General features: G+C 45.6%; 1 protein-coding gene across 1 annotated transcript in view; it reads right to left on the bottom strand.

Moving 5' to 3' along the window:
* KCNMA1 (potassium calcium-activated channel subfamily M alpha 1) overlaps positions 1-21,570 on the bottom strand; it is a 657,488-nt gene that overhangs the window by 281,718 nt on the left and 354,200 nt on the right. Inside the window, exons 4-5 of the mRNA XM_048504456.1 lie at positions 15,211-15,304; positions 11,665-11,776 (exon numbers count right to left, since the gene is read on the bottom strand). Coding sequence (XP_048360413.1) covers positions 11,665-11,776; positions 15,211-15,304 — 206 coding nt within the window. The remainder of the gene's footprint in view (positions 1-11,664; positions 11,777-15,210; positions 15,305-21,570) is intronic.

The raw sequence follows: 21,570 nt of genomic DNA, 5'->3' as shown, positions 1-21,570 counted from the left end.
AATATCTCAGACATTTAAGGTGTTAGAGATCCATAGAACTCAGAGCAATCCAGTTCCCACAGAACTTCAAGGAAACAGAATACTGTCCAGTTAGAGGACACCGGGAGAACTCAGAAGAAGAAGCAAGCAGCACAGACTTCCTTAGAAGCAGTTAAGGAAAAGTTGGTGTCTGCAAGTTCTTCAAACCATCTCCAATCATTTCCAGCATCTCAAGTATTCTTTATTTAGTTAGACTTCATGGGAGGAGTCAGAGCCCTACATTTTCAGTACTATTAAACCCTTTTTTGAACTGTTGCTTATTTGTCTGTGGGTCTTACGTTTTGTTCTGGCCAAGTGCAAGGCACCTGAATTTAGTGCGCTCGGGGAACAGAACAATAACGCTCAAGGAGCCTGAGTTGCGGAAGTCTCCTTGTCTGAAACCTGGAGAGCCACTATGGGTCACACAAGACAAGACTCGCCTGGATAGGCCAAGGGTCTGATTTGGTTGTCAGGCAGCGGCTTCATGCATTTATATGTGACCCAAACACGGTCTGTTCTGAAGTTGTACGGTTGTTTAGGCAAAGGATAATTGAGTCCGACCAACATACAAGTCCAGGCAAGATGTATACACACTAATTTTTTGCAAAGGAGATTCCCCTGTCTTTGAACCACTCCGCCCCAGTGGTGGGATCCAAAAATTTTAGTAACAGGTTCCCATGGTGGTGGGATTCAAACTGTGGTGCAGCGCCAATGGGGCTGGGCGGGGCGCAATGGGGGCGTGGCCGGGCATTCCAGGGTGGGGCATTCCTGGGTGGGGCTGTGGCAAGGACGCAGCTGCTGCACCAGTCCTTGGGCGGGAAACGAATGCCCGCAGGCGCAGGCTGCCACGCACGCCGATGCACCTCCTGCTAGACTGCTTCAAGTTCTGCGTGCTACTGCTGAAAGGAGGGCGTAACTAAGGCAAAAATCACGTGGCAAAATCACCAATTAGTAACCCCCTCTCGGCACACACAAATAATTAGTAACCTACTCTCGGGAACCTGTGAGAACCTGCTGGATCCCACCTCTGCTCCACCCCCATAACTAAGCCTCCTTCTGACTCCAAGCCACAGGAGGGGCTTTATGCTGGCCAGACTAAATGTCCTTCAAGCTGCCGAGGGGGGGGGGAGTGTCCCTCACCAGACCTTTCTGTTCTGACTGCTAATTGACTTTGCTCAAATTGAGCATAATAATTAAGGAAAGGGGACCTGAGCTGGGTGCTGCCAGCAGGGAGGGTCAAGTTGAATCTTCCTTTTACTCAGCCTCCTTCCGCCCAGAGTATTCAGCCACTTTGCTCGTAGCAGAGGCATCATTTCCATTCACTAAGCTCCCAGTGGGAAAAATAGCTTAAAAAAGGAGTCCCCAACATGGTTCTTGTTGCATCCACAGCATCCACAGACACCTTTCCAAGTGCCCACCAAATGTGTTTAGAAAGTGGGAGGTTCCAGGGGGGCTTTATCCAGGATTGCCAGGTCCTTCCTCGTAACCCAGTGGGAGCTTAGGGAGGCAGGTTGGGAGGCAGCGAACGGCACCTCCTCTGCACAGATGTCACTTCCTGTATATGCAGAGATGCTGGAATCACACCGGGGGGAGCTCTAGCACTCATCATACCCCCCCAGTGGTGGGATCCAAAAATTTTAGTAACAGGTTCCCATGGTGGTGGGATTCAAACAGTGGCGTAGCGCCAATGGGGCTGGGTGGGGCATTCCAGGGGCGTGGCTGGGCATTCTGGGGGTGGGGCATTAATAATGTCTCTGTTACTGTAAAAAACTCTTACTGTAAAAAAAGTTCCCAATTTCCAGCTGGTATCTTTCTGTCCATAATTTAAACTCATTATAGCAAGTCCTATCGTCTACTGCCAACAGAAACAACTACTTCTCCTCTATTTGACTGCCTGTCAAATACTTAATACTTTCAAATGCTTAATTTTGTTTCTAGAAATCAAAAGAAGGATACTTTCCTTAAACAAGGAACTTTACCATATTTCTAAAACATGTTTTTAAAACAGCCCAACAGGGAGAATTATCCCGTTTTCTACCTTCGCTAACCAGCCACATAGGAAACAACAGGACTTTATGATCTTTGGATCTAATGGAATTTCTAACAGAAAATCAGACCCAATTAGTAACCCCCTCTCGGCACACACAAATAATTAGTAACCCACTCTCAGGACCTGGTGAGAACCTGCTGGATCCCACCTCTGCACCCCCCCCCAACTTCTGTGATTTCCACAGAGTTCTTTGGGAGTGTGATGGAGTGTCCCTCCCACCATGCCGGAACTTCCACATCAATCCATCAGTTTTATTACAGTAATCAACCAAGTTCCATCAATTACATAGACATTCAACGCTCCAAAAATTTCAACAAATCGAAATATCAGATAAGATTGGGGGGGAAAAACTATTTTGACTCTTAATTATTCCCTATTTGGATAAACTAAATCTACAGAGGCTAAAATAACTATTTAAGTCAAAAAGTTAAAATTTAAATTCAGTTTGTTTCTTCATCGTTATACACGAGACAAACTTTACATGCAAAAGCACAGTACTTAGCAATGCAACTCAAAATCTATAGAGTTTCAGAAAGATGGAATTTTGTCCAACAAAGGGTGAATAATCTTAGCTTGCATCTCATGATAGGAAACACAACAGAAGAAAACATCCTCCAGTCAGTCCTGAAAGAGGGATCCCTAAAAGAGGGATCTTTGTCTGTCTTCTAGGACAACTGTTGGCAAAGCAGAACATCTGAGTAAAGCAAATGCTCTTCTATGACTGTTGATTACAAGCAACGAGAGATGGAAGCCAGAATGCACCTAGTATTTGTCAGGGACAGGGAAGCAGGCACTGTCATGCCCCCAGAGGCACCCTAACTATTTTCCTTATTTACCGTATATACTTGTGTATAAGTCGACTTTTTCAGCACATTTTTAATGCTGAAAAACCCTCTCTCGACTTATATTCGGGTCGACTTATACTCAAGTTTATACGGTAACTGTATGTGCTATACTATAGCTAAGCTCTGTTTGTGTAACCCAGGATCCATTAGGAGGAGCTAAAGAGTTCAGATTTTCCATATAAAGATAAGAAAAAACGGACGATTCAAAAATGGTTGGAATATATATGGGAACAAGTGACATTGGACATTTTTGAAATATTATCAAAGAATAAAACATGGCAAGAAAAACAGAATGAAACAAGGAAGATGTGGACAAGTTATGAGAATTGGATGGAGACGGGAGTCAAAGAAGACATATGGATAAGAAGACAACAATGAATGAACTTACTGCTGTTTGGTTAAAGAAAAGTAAAACATAATATTAGGGGAGGGTGGGAGGGAAAAAAGGGAAAATGTATTGTTTGGAAATTATATCAGAAAGATGTAAATAGAATGATTATTTCAAACTATACAATAAAAATATTTTAAAAAGAGATTTTCCATATAAGGAAGGAAAGGCTTCATTTCCTCAGAATTAAGAGGCCTGTATTTCAGGTATGAGAATGTTTGTATTAATTGTTGAGAAGGGAATATTGTGTTTATATTGATTGACTATTAGTTTGTATTTTGGTTTCCTGTTATAAAATGTTATAATGGGTGCTGCCTGTAGCTGGAGCCAGTCAACTTCACAGGGTTCAGTTAAGAGGCCTGGAGTCTGTATACAGCTAGAGAAAACTGTAAAGGACTGAGACCCTGCTAGTTTGTTTTAAATAGCAGGCCAGAACTATTATATGTTGATTATTGTTTCTGTATTGGTTTGCCATATTTCATTGTTATACTGCACACTATTGTTTATGAAACAGAAAATAGATTTAAAGTTTCTTTTGTTGTAAGTCTGGTGAATGTTAAGGGTCACAAGGTGGGATCACACTGGCAAAGATTTGGACTCCTTTTCCATTTCTGATAATATCCCTCTTAAAATCTAAGTTGGGTTACATTTGGACCTACAGATAAGGAGGAGGAATCCAGTTTTGAAGGATTTTAACTCTTGTGTTTTAGCTTGGTTGCTGATTGAGCTAAGTTGTTTGTACTTTTAAAGTTATTGTTGAGACCATATTGTTCTTGATGACCCTTTTTTCCACTTACAGAGCTAGTTTACTGTTTTTCTTTGAAATAAATATTCAAAAACATTTAACCTACTGATGCCTCAATTAATGTAATTTTATTGGTATCTATTTTTATTTTTGAAATTTACCAGTAGCTGCTGCAATTCCCACCCTAGACTTATACACGAGTCAATACATTTTCCCAGTTTTTTGTGGTAAAATTAGGTGTTTCAACTTATAAGCGGGTCGACTTATACACGAGTATATACAGGCAAGTCTCAGTTGTACCCTTAGAATGGGTTTAGTTGCCTTTTGTACACCATTCTATGGGAGTAAACCTTAGTTAGACCCTGTCCTTTTAAGAAGCCCTATAGAAGCAAATCACTATAGCATCCTTATTGGTTAGCAGTTCCTGTTTTACAGTTTTGTTACTAGTTCAGGTGTCTGGGGAAGGCTGGAGACAGCAAAATCTCAGATGTTTAAGGTGTAAAAGATCCATGATATTTTAAGTAATCCGGTTTCAACAGAATTGCAAGAAAACAGAGTCCAGGTAGAGGATACTAGAAGATCTCAGAAGCAATTCAAGCAGCACAGACTTCCTTAGAAGCAAAAGAAAGAGTTAACGTCTGCAAAGTCTTCAAACCATCTTCAAATATTTCCAGCATTGCAAGTATTCTTTCTGGCTCCCGTAAGGGGGCCCGGAGGGGGATAGCCAGGCACAGGGGGGGGGGCGCAGGGAGGTGGTCACGGGCACCATTTAGGCCCAGTACGTCGCTGCATACATGCCAGTTTTAAAGAATATCGTATTTATTATGTATATTATTATTGTATTTTTTATATTTTGTGATGTATATTTTAGGATGCAAAGTTCTCTAAGTCTCCTAAAGCAGGGAGAGCAGGGAATAAGTAAAACAAAACAAAATAGTAGTCGTAGGAGTAATTTTGGTCCACAGTGAAGGAGATCACAAAGATTCAGATGAGGTAAAGTACTGACAGCAAGAGGCAGCCATGACAGTTAGCTCAGGAGCTCACAGGGGTTCACTACCTTCATTGCATTTGGGGAGGGGGACAGAAAAATAAGGGGGGGGGCAAGATGGCTTTTGTGGAGGGAATGTTTTTGCTAGGAGACAGCTAGGTCTGTTGTGCAGATTAAATATTATTCTTTTATCTATTCTTTTAGAATATTAGTCACTTTTTCACCTAAGAGGTTGGCAGGGAAAGGGAAGTTTTCAGTCAAGTTCTGGAGGAAACATTTTCCAACCTGGCTGTTGTGGGTTTTCCGGGCTGTGTGGCCGTGGTCTGGTAGTTTTTGCTGCTAACCTTTCACCCACATCCATGGCTGGCATCTTCAGAAGCATGTCACAGTGAGATATGTTTCTCTCTCGGGCACAGTGTAGAGCAGGGGTCGGCAACCTTTACCACCCAAAGAGCCATTTGGACCCATTTTCCACGGCCCCAAAGATCTACTGAGCCGGAGATTCGGCCCCTGAGCCGGAGATTCGGCTCCGGTTCGGCCCCTGCACTCACCTTTCTTTCCAGCGCTGGGAGGCAGAGGCACTGGGCAGGGAAAACCCCTCTGCCTAACGGAGCAGGCATCCGCCTTCTCCGTGGGGCAGAGGGGAGATGGTGGCTGCAGAGATGGCAGAGGGGGGATGGCAGCTGCTCTGGAGAGACACACCTACGCTACCCTCCAACCTCCAGGGGTCGGAGGGCAGCATGGGCATATCGCTCCAGCTCTCCAGAGCAGCGCTGGGAGGAGAGGTGAGTGGAGGGGATGCGAAAAGCAGACCCTCATGTATGGAGCTGCTTCTGGTTTGGCCCCTCCAGCACTGCTCTGGAGGTCTGGGGGGACATGCCCACGCTATCCTCTGACCTCCAGGCAACACGGAGTATAAGGCTGAAAGAGCCACAGGTTGCAGACCCCTGGTGTAGAGTGACTGTGTGGTGGGGTTTAAATTTGTTCACCTCACAGGATGGTAAGGAATGTTTGCATGTGTCCATGTAGAGTTCCATTGCAATTACATCTGAATGTCAGTGGCGTAGGAGGTTAAGAGCTCATGTGTCTAATCTGGAGGAACCGGGTTTGATTCCCAGCTCTGCCGCCTGAGCTGTGGAGGCTTATCTGGGGAATTCAGATTAGCCTGTACACTCCCACACACGCCCGCTGGGTGACCTTGGGCTAGTCACAGCTTCTCGGAGCTCTCTCAGCCCCACCCACCTCACAGGGTGTTTGTTGTGAGGGGGGAAGGGCAAGGAGATTGTAAGCCCCTTTGGGTCTCCTGCAGGAGAGAAAGGGGGGATATAAATCCAAACTCTTCTTCTTCTAGTTTTTGGTTTTGTTGATTTTCAGACTCTCTCTTTTGGTGAAATTGTCCTGATGTTCGTTGTTTGTGTATGTTGTCTAGCTGTCAGAGTTATCAAGAATTTGAATTTCTCAGGCAGTGACTTTCATTTTTTAAAACATTCTTGTCAGAATGCTGTGTTTTGTAGACCACATATATACTTGTCCACAGCTGTATGGTATGCAATTCACACCTGCCAAGATAAGGCCTTTGTCCTCTAGTGACTGTAGCATTTGTTGCATCTTTCTGGTGGGTCAGAAGAATGTTTGGAAGTTAGATTTTTCCAGCAGTTTTCCCATTCGATTGGTGATTCCCTTCACATATGGTAGAAATACCTTCCTTGTAGGGAGTGTTTCTCCTGGCCTGTGTTTTTCTCATGGTTTCTCTTGGTTTTATAGCTCTTCTGATTTCTGTTGTGGAGCAGTCTTTTGCTTACAGAGTCCGGTCAAGGTGATTTAGTTCACCAGTGAGAAGGAGAGAATCACAGAGCTGTTTGCATGGTCAACCAGAGCTTTGACGCCATTGTTTTGCTGTGGATGGCGACTGGAATTTTTGTGTAAAAAGCGGTCTGTATGGGTTGGTTTTCTATAGACTCGGTGGTCCAATTGTTGGTTTGTTTTGTGGATGACTACAATACTTAAAAACTCATGGTATGGTTCCAATTTGTGGATGATCCTTTTACAGTCTGCAACCACGGTTTTGCAAACCATTTCTGGATTACCCTAGCAGTATCCACCCAAACAGTCAATTCATCATGCAAAAAGAAAAAGAGGGAAAACTGTCATAGTATCCCCCATTACTAAGTATGGATCTGAAAATTGGACAATGAAGAAAGCTGAAGAGAAAATAGTAGATTCCTTTGAAATGTGGTGTTGGAGGAGAGTTTTACATGAACTGCCAAAAAGAACAATCATTGTGTTCTAGATCAAATCAAGTCTGAACTGTCCCTAGAAGTTAAAATGACTAGACCAAGGCTATTGTACTTTGGTCCCATTGTGAGCAGAGTCACTAGAAAAAACACGGAAAATTTGGGAGGTCATTAATTGATAGGGTCACTATAGGTTGGAAGCAACTTGATTGCACATAATGCACACACACCAATAAAATAGCTGACAACTGCTAAGAGGTTCGGGAAACTCATAGCCACAATACACACATTCCCAGCTTTCACTTTCTGGGTCTAAGGCAGGGGTCCCCAAACTACGGCCCGGGGGCCAAATGTGGCCCCCTGAAGGCATTTATCCGGCCCACCAGGCATGGCGGCGATGGCTCCGTTCATGTGCAGTGGGGGCTCGAGGGAGAGGAGGAACCGGCCCCAACGGCTGTTGATTGCAGTTACATGATGGCACCCCCAAATCTCCATGAATTTTCTGACCCAGAGTTGGAAACCTTACATGTGGCAACGCCTGCTCCGCCCTTCCCTCTCAGCTACTCCATGTGTTGCTCTCAGGCTTTCTGTTCCGCCTCACTCCCATTGGCATCAGCCAGGCTGGCGAATCGCTCGCTGGCTGCTAGGGAGGAAAGAACCCAGGAAGATACCTGATCCTGGGTTAGATGGAATGCTTCATTGGGAAAGTGCTGCTTTTTTTTTTACAGGGGAAGGTATTCCACAGCCTCCCCAACAATATTTGGAGCCCACCCTGTACTTGACATACTTTGGTCACTGTTCTAAAAATAGACCATGACAGAAAGGCTGAAAGGTGAAATCAAACATTTTACAATCATTTGTGCATAGGAATTTGTTCATAGTTTTTTTTAGTCCGGCCCTCCAACAGTCTGAGGGACAGAGAACTGGCCCCCTGTTTAAAAAGTTTGGGGACCCCTGGTCTAAGGGGAAATATGCCAGCTGTGGTGCAGAACTTCCTGCAGTTTAAGGAGAATCATTTTTGGTTTGGGCTATGAAGGAGCCATCTTGGTTTCCAAAGAAGAGGTAATGCCTTATGCTGAACACAAGATGGCAGAAGGAGACTGTTCTTTAAACTGCAGTCACACTGGAAAGGAATAAATTAGTCGCTCCTGGGTTGCTTGTAACATCTTTTGCTACAGGATCAGCAGAGGTAAAGATGGATCCTCAGCCCAGAGAAGTAAAAACTGAAGTTATGAGGCCAGTCATTCCTCTCCAAGATCACTGTCAACGTCCGAGTCCCTCTTTTTCCCCTTAGAACATTGCATACAGCAGGTTGGATTGCCATATTCATCCTGACCCAACTTATGGAAATGCAGCTGGGGAAGCAAGGAAAAGGCTCCTGTGCTAAAACTATGATAAAGGCTGGGCTGCTCTGAGAGAGAGCTCTTCCAGGTGATGTAGGAAAGGCCGTTTGAAGCAGGCCCAGGTGCTGCCAGGAAGAGCAGCCTGCGCCAGAGGCCTTCCTCTCATTGGGCAAAGTGGGCAGTTGCCCTGGGCGCCGCCTTGTGGGGGGCGCAAAAACTGCAGGTTCATTTGTGGGATTTTTGTATTTTCAGTGTTTTTCTGTTTTTGACCTGCAGAGGGTGCAGTTTTTAGGCTAGCAGCACCAAAATTTCAGGAATTTTTCAGGAGACTCTCCTGATGATATCACCCAGGTTTGGTGAGGTTTGGTTTGGGGAGTCCAAAGTTATGGACTCCCAAAGGGAGTGCCCCATCCCCCATTGTTTCTGCAGCATAGAAAATGCATCATTTTCATTGTTACGCCCTCCTCACAAAGCACAAAGTCTCGTTCCGATTTTAAGCTCCTCAGGCTGCAAGAAGGTTCTGGCCAAGAATCTGTGATTTGCACACATGTGGTGGTAGTTATGGCCATCAAGTCACAACTGACTAATGGTGACCCCACTGGATTTTCAAAGCCAGAGAAGAGTAGTGGTGGTGTGCCATTGGGACCTTGGACTTCCTGACGGGTCTCCCATCTAACCATGGCTTGGCTTCTGATCAGGCTCACCTGGGCCTTCCAGGTCAGGGCAGGTGAGCAGAGGTGGCTGGCCATCGCCTCTCCCTGGACTTCCTCAGGGAAGAAGGAGAAGGAGAAGGAGAAGAAGGAGAAGAAGGAGAAGGAGAAGAAGGAGAAGAAGGAGAAGAAGAAGAAGAAGAAGAAGAAGAAGTAGTAGTAGTAGTAGTAGTAGTAGTAGTAGTAGTAGTAGTAGTAGTAGTAGTAGTAGTAGTAGTAGTGGCAGTGGTGGAGGAGGAGTTTGGATTTATATCCCCCCTTTCTCTCCTGCAGGAGACTCAAAGGGGCTTACAATCTCCTTGCCCTTCCCACCTCACAACAAACACCCTGTGTGGGAGTGTACAGGCTAATCTGAATTCCCCAGATACGCCTCCACAGCTCAGGCGGCAGAGCTGGGAATCAAACCCGGTTCCTCCAGATTAGAATGCATCTGCTCTTAACCTCCTACGCCACTGCTGCTCCCATCCAAATACTAATCAAGGTCGACTGTGCTTAGATCCCGAGATGAGACAAGATCGATTTAACCTGGACCATTCAGTCAGAAATATGCATACCCTGACATGCATACCCTGACAAAACAAATGCTAATCTGCAGAGTAAATACGTATTGGATTTCAGCAGCAGAGTTCAGGTGAAAGCAAGCAATAGAGTTCTATCTATGAACATGATAAGCTCAGGTACTTCATGGACAGGGAATAACGGAGGAAACACCATTCATTGTAAATGCCAGCCAGGACAGTCAATCCTCGTGTTGACTGATTGCTGCCATACACACCTTCAACACCTGTTCAACAGGGTTGCCAACCTCCAGATGGGGCCTGGAGATCTCCCAGAACGACAACTGATCTCCTGGTTCCAGAGATCACTTCCCCAGAGAACATGGCTGCTTTGTAGGATGGACTGTACAGCCTTATAGTCTCCCTTCCCCAAATCCCACCCCCGCCCCCAGGCTTCACCCCAAAACCTGCTGGCTTCTTCCAACCTGGAGATGGCAACCCTATTGAATAAGCAAGGTGGAAATACGAGAAATGGCAAAAGTGGGCAGTGAGTGAGAGGTTGGATCCCAGCCCTGTTGTTATGCTCTCCTCCACTCATGGGCTCAGTCCACTGGCCAACATTAAGGTACATACATACATAAAACCTTTATTAGGCATAATACCAATATAACAACCAGCATTATCCAGACAAATGTTCCATACATAAAACCACCACAGGTATTATTCCAAAGTTCCTAAAAGGAACCTAGCTACAGAATTTAAAATCACAGAAGAAGAGTTGTTTAGTAGGAATGCAACCTTCCCGGCAACAGAGTATTCCTTAAACTTAGCAGGAAGAAGAGTCAAAAGCCTGGTCCTAGCTTCTTCGTATTTGGGGCAGTTAAGCCTTATAAGTTCCATGGATTGCACCACTATAGTACAGTGGGGGCATTTCCGCTCTTGCGAGTCAATTTTAAGAAACCTCCCTTGGAGTACAGAACAAGGGAAGGAATTACAACAAGCCCTTGTGTAGATCCATTGAAGCTTGGGCTCTTGGAGTATACTCAGATAGTCTGCCATCAGATTGGTTTTGAATTTGATGTTGAAAAAGAAGGGGGGAACAGTTACTTCACGCTTGGTCTTGTAGAACTTGTCAACATTAAGGTCATCTGTCTCACAAGCCGGCCGCGGATTTCCCCTCTGGGATGCCCCTGTGTTGCGTGCCATTCCATCATCGGCACGCCCAATATAACATCTAATCTACACTTCTCCCCCGCCTGGCCTTGGGTTCGGGTGCCATATACTTCTATGGTTCTGCTGTATTCTTGCTGCTATTTTTATGAATTTTGTAAATTGTTTTTAACCTGATTTAATTTAACCTGGCCTAGTGTACACCACCCAGAGCCCTTCGGGGGTGGGCGGTTTAGAAATTTGGAAAATGGATGGATGGATGGATGGATGGATGGATGGATGGATGGATGGATGGATGGATGGATGGATGGATGGATGGATGGATGGATGGATGGATGGATGGATGGATGGATGGATGGATGGATGGATGGATGGATGGATGGATGGATGGATGGATGGATGGATGGATGGATGGATGGATGGATGGATGGATGGATAAGCAAGCCTCACAAATGGAATAAGACACAAAAACACACGTCTGCCCTCTGACTGATGCAGACCCACATGCCTGCGGCTTCTGGGTCTCAGCCTATGGTCGCCCCAGACAAGGGACTTCCGCCAAGTTGTGCCTGGTCACACACACACACAACACAACACAACACACACACACACACACACACACACACACACACAGTTAATGAAAAAGAAAATAAGTTCTGATGTGCCATTTACTTACCCAGCCAACTTCTGTTTAAATACACTGAAACGAACACTGGAGGGACCGTGAAGAAATCTACCACTGAGTTTACTTCGAGCCAGAACCACAACTTGTCGTTGGCTGCTATGAACTGGGGAGGGGAGAGAGAGAAGGGGGGGGGAACACGTGAGTAGGACGACGAAGCGTGTATTTTAGGCAGCATTTTTAGCAAGCACAGGTCCACTTCATGCCACGGTTCAGGTTACAACACAACAACCTTTATTAGGCATATTAAAATAGGCTCCAGAGCATTACAGACATTTCTGAAGTACAAATCAAAAGTACATTCAAAACACAGACCGATAAACGGTATCTAGCATTGGATGTTAGAAAATTCTGTCACTTGTAAAAGAAATGTTGCTACTTTTTCCAAGAGCATGGCCTCTGTGTTATTTAACAAAAGCTCCACAACAGAGTTGTCAGAGTCACTTTCAGATTTGTGAGAGAGAGAGGGGGGGGAGGGAGGGAGAAATGGGGATTTCAAGGCAGGAGAGGATCAGAGGTGGTTTATCCATGGCTTTCCAGGGGGCATCCATTGAAAATGCTGGGGGGAAGAATTAGGACTAATAAAAGGAAACACTTCTTCACGCAATGTGTGATTGGTGTTTGGAATATGCTGCCACAGGAGGTGGTGATGGCCACTAACCTGGATAGCTTTAAAAGGGGCTTGGACAGATTTATGGAGGAGAAGTTGATTTATGGCTACCAATCTTGATCCTCTTTGATCTGAGATTGCAAATGCCTTAGCAGACCAGGTGCTCGGGAGCAGCAGCAGCAGAAGGCCATTGCTTTCACATCCTGCAGGAGAGCTCCCCAAGGCACCTGGTGGGCCACTGTGAGTAGCAGAGAGCTGGACTAGATGGACTCTGGTCTGATCCAGCTGGCTTGTTCTTATGTTCTTATGTTCCTCTCAAGAGTCTTCTTTGGTGGCCTCCCATCCAAGTACCTACCCTGCTTCGTTTCTGAGGCCTGACAAGATTGGGCTATGGTGCTATATCATTTTACAGCCTGTAGGGCAGGGCTCTCCAACCTTTTTTGAGTCTGCTAGCACATTTATTTGTTTATTCGTTTGTTTTTGGGGGCTTGATATACAAAATAAATTGCCATAAAACACAATAAAACCCCAAAAAATACCAATATGTAAATTAAAACATAGCAATGGTTAGACCGGTTAAACAGTAAATAAAACAACAGATGGTGACCCATGACTAGTACAACCTCTTCCATTCATTCCTGGGAGGGGGTCGGGCTATGATGGCAATAGTCAGGTGGTAAAACATACAGCATACCTGTAAAGTATACAGGTGTCAAAGCACACAAGGAATAGCACCTCAGCGGCCAGCCTCCCCAAAAGCCCAGCGGAACAACTCTGTTTTGCAGGCCCTGCAGAACTGCTCCAAGTCCTACAGGACCCAAATAGCTGGAGGCAGATTGTTCTGCCAGGCAGGGGCCATTTGGAGTTCTGCTACGGCATGGGGGCACAGCAACAAAATGGCAACCACAAAACGGCTCCACAGGAGGCAGAGTCCGCCATAAGGTGAAAGTCAAAGTGTAGCTTTTTGCGCTGTGGTGGTTGCTGCTGCCAAAGCCTGCGTGGCCAACCAAATCTCCACTTTCTGCGTTTGTACAAGTGTATCACAGTGTTGGTTTAAACTGGCTTTATGCCTGTTTCACGATGTTTCGCTTTTTAAATGTTAACCACCTCGGGGATGCTGACTGGACAGAAAGGTGGAATGTCAATCAATCCATCTAAATCATAAAATTTCCCTTCACAGGAAACTGCAGTTCTGTGCAGTTTGATTACAGAATTCTCAGCCTGTTGCCAAATTCTTTGCGGGCAAACCATGGCAGTTAAAGCGTGTTTCTGTTTGTACTTGTGCACCTAGTTGATAAACTGAGGCATATGTTGGTGAAATGAAGGACCCATCTACTGATTAACTGACTGTAGGAGGTGAATTGGAAACTGAGCCCTCTGGGATAGGGTGGAATAATAATAATAATAATAATAATAATAATAATAATAATAATAATAATAATAATAATAATAATAATAATAATAATAATAATAATAATAATAATAATAATAATAATAATAAACAACTTGGCTTTTGGTGTCTCAACTGTAAGATGGCCTCATGTGGTCAGAGGTCAGAAACAGTCAGTATGGAGTTGTCCTTCAAATCCCCACTCATCCATAAAACTTGTTTTGTGAGCTCTGGCCACTGGATCAGTCTTTCAGGTTAACCTACTTTACACGGCTGTTGTGGGGACAACCTGGAGAAGGACGAATTATGTACAGCAGTCCTAAGCTCTGTGTAGAAAATATGGACCAAAACATGGACCAGACAGAGAGATACAAAGCATACCTAGGACGGAGTGCTGTGTGCAGTTGTGTGTTGGGAGATAGCACAGCTCTGGGGTTGGGCTGGTTTGGGGCCATGCTCCCCCTCCCCCCGCCAAGCTTTCAGAAGCTAATTCTAACTTGACATGGTTCAAAAAAATCCTTCCTTAAGGACATTAATACAAAAAAATGCCACAACTGAAAGGAAAACTAGTTGTGGAGCAGAGCAGAACTAGTGTTTGCTGAAGAGACTCAGTAACTTTGACAGTGATGGTTTTTTTTATTGCTGGTCATTCTTAATTCAACTTTTAGTCATTTTGAACCATTTTCAGATGTCACTTGGAAGCCATCTGGGGTGCTATTAGGGTAATGAGCTCTGGGTTGAAAAATTCCGGGAAATCTGGGAAGAGAGACTGGCAAGGTGAGATTTGGGGAAGGAATCTGTGGGATATAAATAATGCCACCAGATCCACTCTCCAAAGCAGCCATTTTCTCCAGATTTCTGTCATCTGGAGATCAGTTGTAATTCTGAGAGATCTCCATGGCCCATTTGGAAACCGGCCACCCTCCCCACTATGCTGAAGAGAGTTGGATACACCTTTCTTGAATAAATGGAGGGAAGGAGGAGGAGGAGGAGGAGGAGGAGGAGAGTTGGATTCATATCACCCTTCCCCACTCACAACAAACACCCTGTGAGGTAGGTGTGGCTACCCTCCCTACTATGCTGAAGAGAGTTGGATACAACTTCTTTGAATGAATGGAGGGAAGGAGGAGGAGGAGGAGGAGGAGGAGTTGGATTCATATCACCCTTCCCCCCTCACAACAAACACCCTGTGAGGTAGGTGGGGCTGAGAGAGCTCTGAGGAACTGTGATGCCCAAGGTCACCCAGCTGGCATGTATTGGAGTGCACAAGATAATCTAGTTCACCGGATACACCGCCCTGAGCCTTTGGGGAGGGCGGTATACAAATATAAATAATAAATAAAATAATAAATAATAAATAAATAAGCTTCCACAGCTCAAGTGGCAGAGCAGGGAATCAAACCCGGTTCTCCAGATTAGAGTGCACCTGCTCTGAACCACTACACCAGGAGTAATTCGAAAGCTCCTGGCAACTGGAACGGCTTCATTCATTCTTTGTGCATTGACCAACAAAGTTACCCAGAGATAGGTCAACACTTACCCGCAAGCCAAAGTAGAGTAGGAAGAACACGTTGAAAGCCATGTCAATCTGTAACGTGAAATCTTTATAGAAATTCTGGCAAGATTCTATTGGGCTATTAGAGAGAAGAAAAAAATGGAGGTCAGCAGGAGGGGAACCAATCTGCATGCACTAACACAGCACACCAAGCAAAGTCAACTGCTCATTTTATTTCGGGACTGAACGCCGGAGCTGCTGGCAGCCCTCCCCACCCCATCAACACCCAGCAGGCATTTCTTCGAAGGGACTTGGGAGGTCAGCCATTTTCACCACTCATGGTTTCAATGAACAGCTGAGGTAGAAACATGCAGGCGCCTTTAAGCCAGGCCAAGCGGGGGCATCTCCGAGGGTCGCAGAACCCCACCCCCACCATTAACCCCTTCAGAACTGGCTTCAGAAATCCTGGGCCATTTCCCAACGTGTTCCAAGGGAGGTTGCCAAATTTTTCTTAGCAGCGCAAACCCTGTTCCACTGCTACTTGACAATAGAAGGCGACAAAGCTCCTTCCCGTATGAGAAAAGCTTCACCGCCTAACTGCCCCACCGGTAGATTTGCCAATTCTGAGTTGGGAAAATCTTGGACATTTGTGGGAGGAGGGTGGAGAGGGTGGGGTTTGGACAGAGGCAGGACCTCAGTGGATATAATGCCGTGGGATACAAATTATAATGTCCTATGGAGGACAGTGATGCTTAATTAACTTCACCTGCTTCCCCTGACTTTCTCTACAAATTACATTGCTTCTGTCTGGTGTTTCAGGACGTTGCGAGAAGCATAAGAAAAAAACTAATTGCAGAGCGCTGTCCTCCTTGGTATTTTGGTGTTTTCCTTCTTTTTAAAGAAATAATTAAATTGTCACTGGTTGAACACTATAACTATTTACTTATTTTTTTGTAGATTATAAGCACTATTGTAACTTTGGAAAAATCTTGACCTGCCTTTTGTAAGTATTTTCATGTTTTGGAATTTAGTTTCACATGTCAATTGTAATTTTTTTGTAACAGGTCTTTATTTTGTTTCCTTTCAGAACAGCCTTGAAGTATTACGAGGCCAGTTACCTACCTAGAACCTGGCTAGCTGTTATCTTTATGTTAAGATTATACGGCTGTGACACTCTAAACTGTATACAAATGGCTTTTTTTCATTACTCCAGTGGGAGAGATGTAATATTTTTTTCCAAAACATCTGGTTGTTGTGTTGTAAAATTATTTTGGTTGCTTATAAGTAAATTGCTACTCCAGTGGGAGACACAATTTTTGAAGTATAGTTATTGTAGCCAGGTTGGTACAAGTTTTCTTCTTTTCACTATGGAGGACAGCGGCATATAAGTTTGAATGAATAGATAGATAGATGATAGATAGATGATAGATAGATAGATATAGATATAGATATAGATATAGATATAGATATAGATATAGATATAGATATATAGAGAGAAGATAAATGGATGGATGGATGGATAGATGGATAGATGGATAGATGGATAGATGGATAGATGGATAGATAGAATCCACCCTCCAAAGTAGCCATTTTATCCAGTGAAGCTGACCTCTGTAGGCAGGAGTTCAATTATAATTCCAGGAGATTTCCAGGTCCCACCTGCAAGTTGGCAACCAGGGTTTTCCCCTTGTTCAGTTGGCAACCCTTGGTTCTCATTATACTATTCTTTACAGAATTTGAACGAAGAATTTTTTAAAAAAAATGATGAATACTATTAGACTTTTTTTGCAAAGTTATCAAAGCATTTTATTTTCTTCCCATCCTCCCCTTTCTGCTTAAGGAAAATAAGTCCTGGTTTACAAATGCCTCCTTTATCGGCAAGTGGGAGGGAGAGATTTGGCCGGTTTTTCTTGCTTGCCAAACAAGCGGTGTGTATTTAGTCAGAGACTTTGCACATGTCATCTTACAAAGAGCCGTACCAAGGGCAGGATGTGAGGCAGTGCTGTAAGGGTTAATTTCCACATGCACCAGTCAAGACGTTTCCCTCAAGATTCTCAGGGAGCCTTTCCAAATGTTTAATTTTACTCACAGAGTAATGCTACCCCATTGCGCTGTCTATACAAGCTGGTATTGCTGCGGTAGAGCTTCAAGATATTTAGCTCATCCCCAGCTGAAGGAAGGACACCGGGTGATTTATTGGAGACATTCCCAGGAGAGGATGGGTAAGATCACAGCCCCCCCCCCCTCCCCCCCCCCCCCCCGGCCTGGTTAAGTATTACAACCTGATATTCAAAGTAAATTTCAATTCCATCCGCATAATTCACAGGAAAGATATTTCCAAATTTACTTAAAGCAGAGGGGTGGGAGAATAGACCAGTGGTGGCGAACCTATGGCACGGGTGCCAGAGGTGGCACTCAGAGCCCTCTCTGTGGGCACGTGCAAACAGAGTGCCCCCCCCCCCAACACATCTAGCTGGCCTGGGCCGCTGGGCTCGATTATAAGCATAAACATAAGACCTAGTTTTGGGGAAGCAGTGTAGTTAACCCTGTTAAGCGCTGTTAAACCCCACTGATTTTCATGTGAAGAACTAAAGCGCGATCCTTTACCTGGGAGTAAGCTTGGTTGCTGGCAATGGGGCTTGCTTCTGAGTAAACCTTCCTAGGGTCATGATTCACCCGTTGGAAGAGTTGCATGGTTGCTTCAAAGCAAACCACCAAGCTTACTCCTGAGTAACGCACGCCTCAGAGCCAACCGTTTTTCTAAATTAAAACCTTAGTATTCAGGTTAAATTGCCGTGTTGGCACTTTGCAATAAATAAGTGGGTTTTGGGTTGCAATTTGGGCACTCGGGCTCGAAAAGGTTCGCCATCACGGGAATAGACCATGGTTGCCAAACATACGGCATAGGGGCTGATCAGGCCTGGGGAGACAGCTGAGGCAAACCCCCTTGCTCCTGAACTGGCTTGCAGAACCTGGGCTCACCAGGCCCAGAAGTGTATCGAGGGGGAATGGTGCCCGGGGGCAACACCTCCTCCAGGCACCCCCCGCCCCTTGTGTTTGGGGGTGAGGCTCGGGGTGGGGCCCCGCCCCTGCCTCTCTGCAGGCCAGCTCCTGCCGTCCCTAACCCGCAGCCACCCACTGCCAAGCCCCGCCTCAGTGACATGCAGCTGGGGTGCATGCTGTTTTGTCATGTGGGGGTGCCCGGTGCCTCCCCCCCACGTGATCGAAAGGCATGTGCCCGGGGACATGGGTGACCCCATATCCCTATAGGCCAGTGGTGGCGAACCTTTGGCATTCCAGATGTTATGGACTACAATTCCCATCAGCCCCTGCCAGCACGGCCAATTGACCATGCTGGCAGGGGATGATGGGAATTGTAGTCCATAACATCTGGAGTGCCAAAGGTTCGCCACCATGGCTATAGGCAGTACGCCTCTGGCTAGGCCCGATTGGGAGAAGGGATGGGGTTAGGGTGAGCTCAGGGGGGTTACCTCAGCTGGCCCCCAGGCCTGATAAGCCCCCACAAGGCAGACCTCCAACCCCTCCAACCAGTCCAGGAACTGTCCCCCCCAGAGGTGTTCTGGGGCCAGCCGAGGCAGCCACAGTTATCTCATATCCAGCCCTCTTTTGTAAGTTCAACAGCCCCAGAATAGAATTGAGGCAACAGAAACCCACAAAAAATGTCCCCTGACTTTACTGGTATAAACAGAGTACCAGGTATCATACCAGTTAGTACAGCCACAGAGGTCAGGCAAAACTGCAGGACAAGCATGACTTTTCTGTGCCCCCAGAACATCTGTAATCTCATTAAAGGCGGCGGAGGGAATGAGAAGGTCACGGTGCTGAGCATGCAGCAAGCCAGCCTCCCACGGATTTGTAAGCATCACAACTGAAACAAGATCTCAGCACACCCCTTTTGGGTCCTTAGAGGCTTCAAGGTGGAGTGCAAATGTCCCCTTGAAGAATGGTGGACTCGTATATAGCACGGTCCGGCGCAGAATTGTTACTCCAGCCTATCCCACCGAATGAATGGGCTTCAGCTGGAGTGACTTGGCACAAGACTGCATTGTTGACATGCTTATTGGGGGGGCGGATTTTTTGGAAAGATCCCAAACTCACTGCATGTCAAATTGTTAACCACCACTCTTACGTAAGAAGGCTTAACTTCCAACAACAAGCAAAGGTCAAAAGAATGCATCCGTGGCACAAATATTAGCATCTCTCATTGTATTGGCAACAACAAAAATCTGGTTTCTACCTCACAGAAAACAGAGCAAAGTAGAAATCAAAAAACAGATGTATAATACATTTAATGTAGATCAACCAACCCGAATAAAACAGTGTGCAAGGTTTCGAGCTAGGCAGAAATCTTTGTCACACCAGATACTTAATTTTCTTAAAAGGATGGACAAGACAGGGGTGATGTTTCAGACGTTTTAGCATCGAATACCAATTGACACAAATAAAATGGTGCTGAGTGTAGATGGTGCCAGCTCCATTTAGGGAAACTGGAAGGTTTTTTGGAGGGGGGGACCTTGGAAAGGAATGGTTTAGGAGGGGAGGAATTTCAGTGGGGTACAAGCTGACCTCTTAGGCAGGAGATCAGTTGTAATTCCAGGAGATCTCCACATCCCACCTGGAGGTTGGTAACCCTATCCTTTTGAAATGTGGGGAACGGGGGGGGGGGGATCAACAAATGCAACTGAAAATCTAAAGACCTGGGGTTGCTCAAATATCTCTCCAGCACCAAATAGAGCAAATGGGCTGCTCAAAAGGTTAAGCCTAGAGGGGAAACACAGTGGCTGTTTTTGCACAGCCAAAATATCCTGGGGTGAGTATGTAAAATATCTCTGTGCAGTCAGAAATCCCGAAGCTGCACAGGGTCTGCCCCTGTTTCCCCCCCGGGATATTTATGTTAGCCCAGGATTTTCAAAAACTGCCAGTCTGGAGGTTCTTTTTCAAAATCCCAGTGTGATGCCTCTTGGGCCTGTGCCATGCAAAAATCAATCAGGAGCAGCATTGGTTTATTTTTTCCCACCCAGCCGCCTGATCTCCCCGCCTGACATTCATTCAAGCTGCCGCTCAAAAACAACAGGCAATCAGAATGCGGGACACCAGGCAAGCTCACAGGTGCTTGCAGCTGCCACTAAAAAGCAATGGCTAATCAGAAGATGGGACACTGGACATGCTCAGACATGCTTCCCAAGTAAATACAGAAGTCTGGCCCGTGCGGAGCAAACTGGAGCATTTCCTACTGGACCTAACTCTGCTCCTGGGCAGAAGTGGGGAGTCATGCAAAGGCAGAGACCAGGATAAAAAAGGCCAGATATATATGATCCCAGTTCAACCCCGGTGTAATTGTGCCGTGCAAAAACAGCCACAGTCACTATTATGCTACAGAAGGTTCTGTTTCCCCAGCTTTTCTTGCAGCAAACACAAGCAGGCCTGGTGTGTCTGGGTGAGGGCGGCGGGGTCACAAATTTGAGTGCCCCGGCTTGTTTTTATTTTTAATTATTCTTTGCATCCAAGAAAGTGGAGAAAAGCGCTTTAGAGAACAGCGGCCAAACTCCCCTCAGCTTGAATGGTAACAGGCCTGTCCATTGCAAGCATCATCTGGCAAGACCAAAATAAAATATCACTTGCTTTTTGGTTTCAAAATCGGCTTGCCTTTTGGGCACAGCAGATGCCACCTATTCTTGCTCTGGAGGACATTTTGATTTGATGAGGGACCTTGCAGAGGCGGAGCTACCAGGGGATGGGGCACACTGCCTGGGGGTGGAAAATCGCTCCCCCTGAGGCTTCCCCCCCACCCCGAAGGTCTCCTGGAAAGTGTAGTTCCCACCAGGCCATTTTCAGCCTCAAGTGAACAGGCCGCTTTTTCCAGCCTGCACTTTCAGGCTGAACTAAGGTAAGTGTGTCTGGGGGTTGCACTGCGGGGGGAGGGGCGGAAAACGCAGAGTGAGCACCAGGCGCAGTATGGCCCAGATACGCCTCTGGGACCTTGTATTGTACAACTTGTGTTTTGATCCACTTTGCTAGTTTATCAGCTCAGGTTTATTTCTTTCATTTGCATCCTGCCTTTGCCTTTCCCCCCGAGGAGACCCAAAGCAATTTAGACCATCCCTTTTCATCCTCACCACAACTCTGAGAGGTAGGTTAGATTCAGATTAGCTAACTGGCCCCAGGTCACCCAGTAAGCTTCTGTGACACAAGTAGGGATTCAAACCTGGGCTCCCCAGATCCTATGCTGAAACTCTAACCACTACATTATTGTCATTATTTTGTTAAAATTGTATCCTGCCCTTCCCAACAAGGGCTCTGTCCTTTTTTCTGATTTTTTTCTGCATTTGAAGAAGAAGAAGAAGAAGAAGAAGAAGAAGAAGAAGAAGAAGAAGAAGAAGAAGA

The sequence above is a fragment of the Sphaerodactylus townsendi genome, linkage group LG07 (assembly GCF_021028975.2).
Source record: "Sphaerodactylus townsendi isolate TG3544 linkage group LG07, MPM_Stown_v2.3, whole genome shotgun sequence".
Classification (NCBI taxonomy): Eukaryota; Metazoa; Chordata; class Lepidosauria; order Squamata; family Sphaerodactylidae; genus Sphaerodactylus; species Sphaerodactylus townsendi.
The sequence above is the reverse complement of the archived record's forward strand: the minus strand, read 5'-3'. Positions and strand labels throughout refer to the sequence as shown.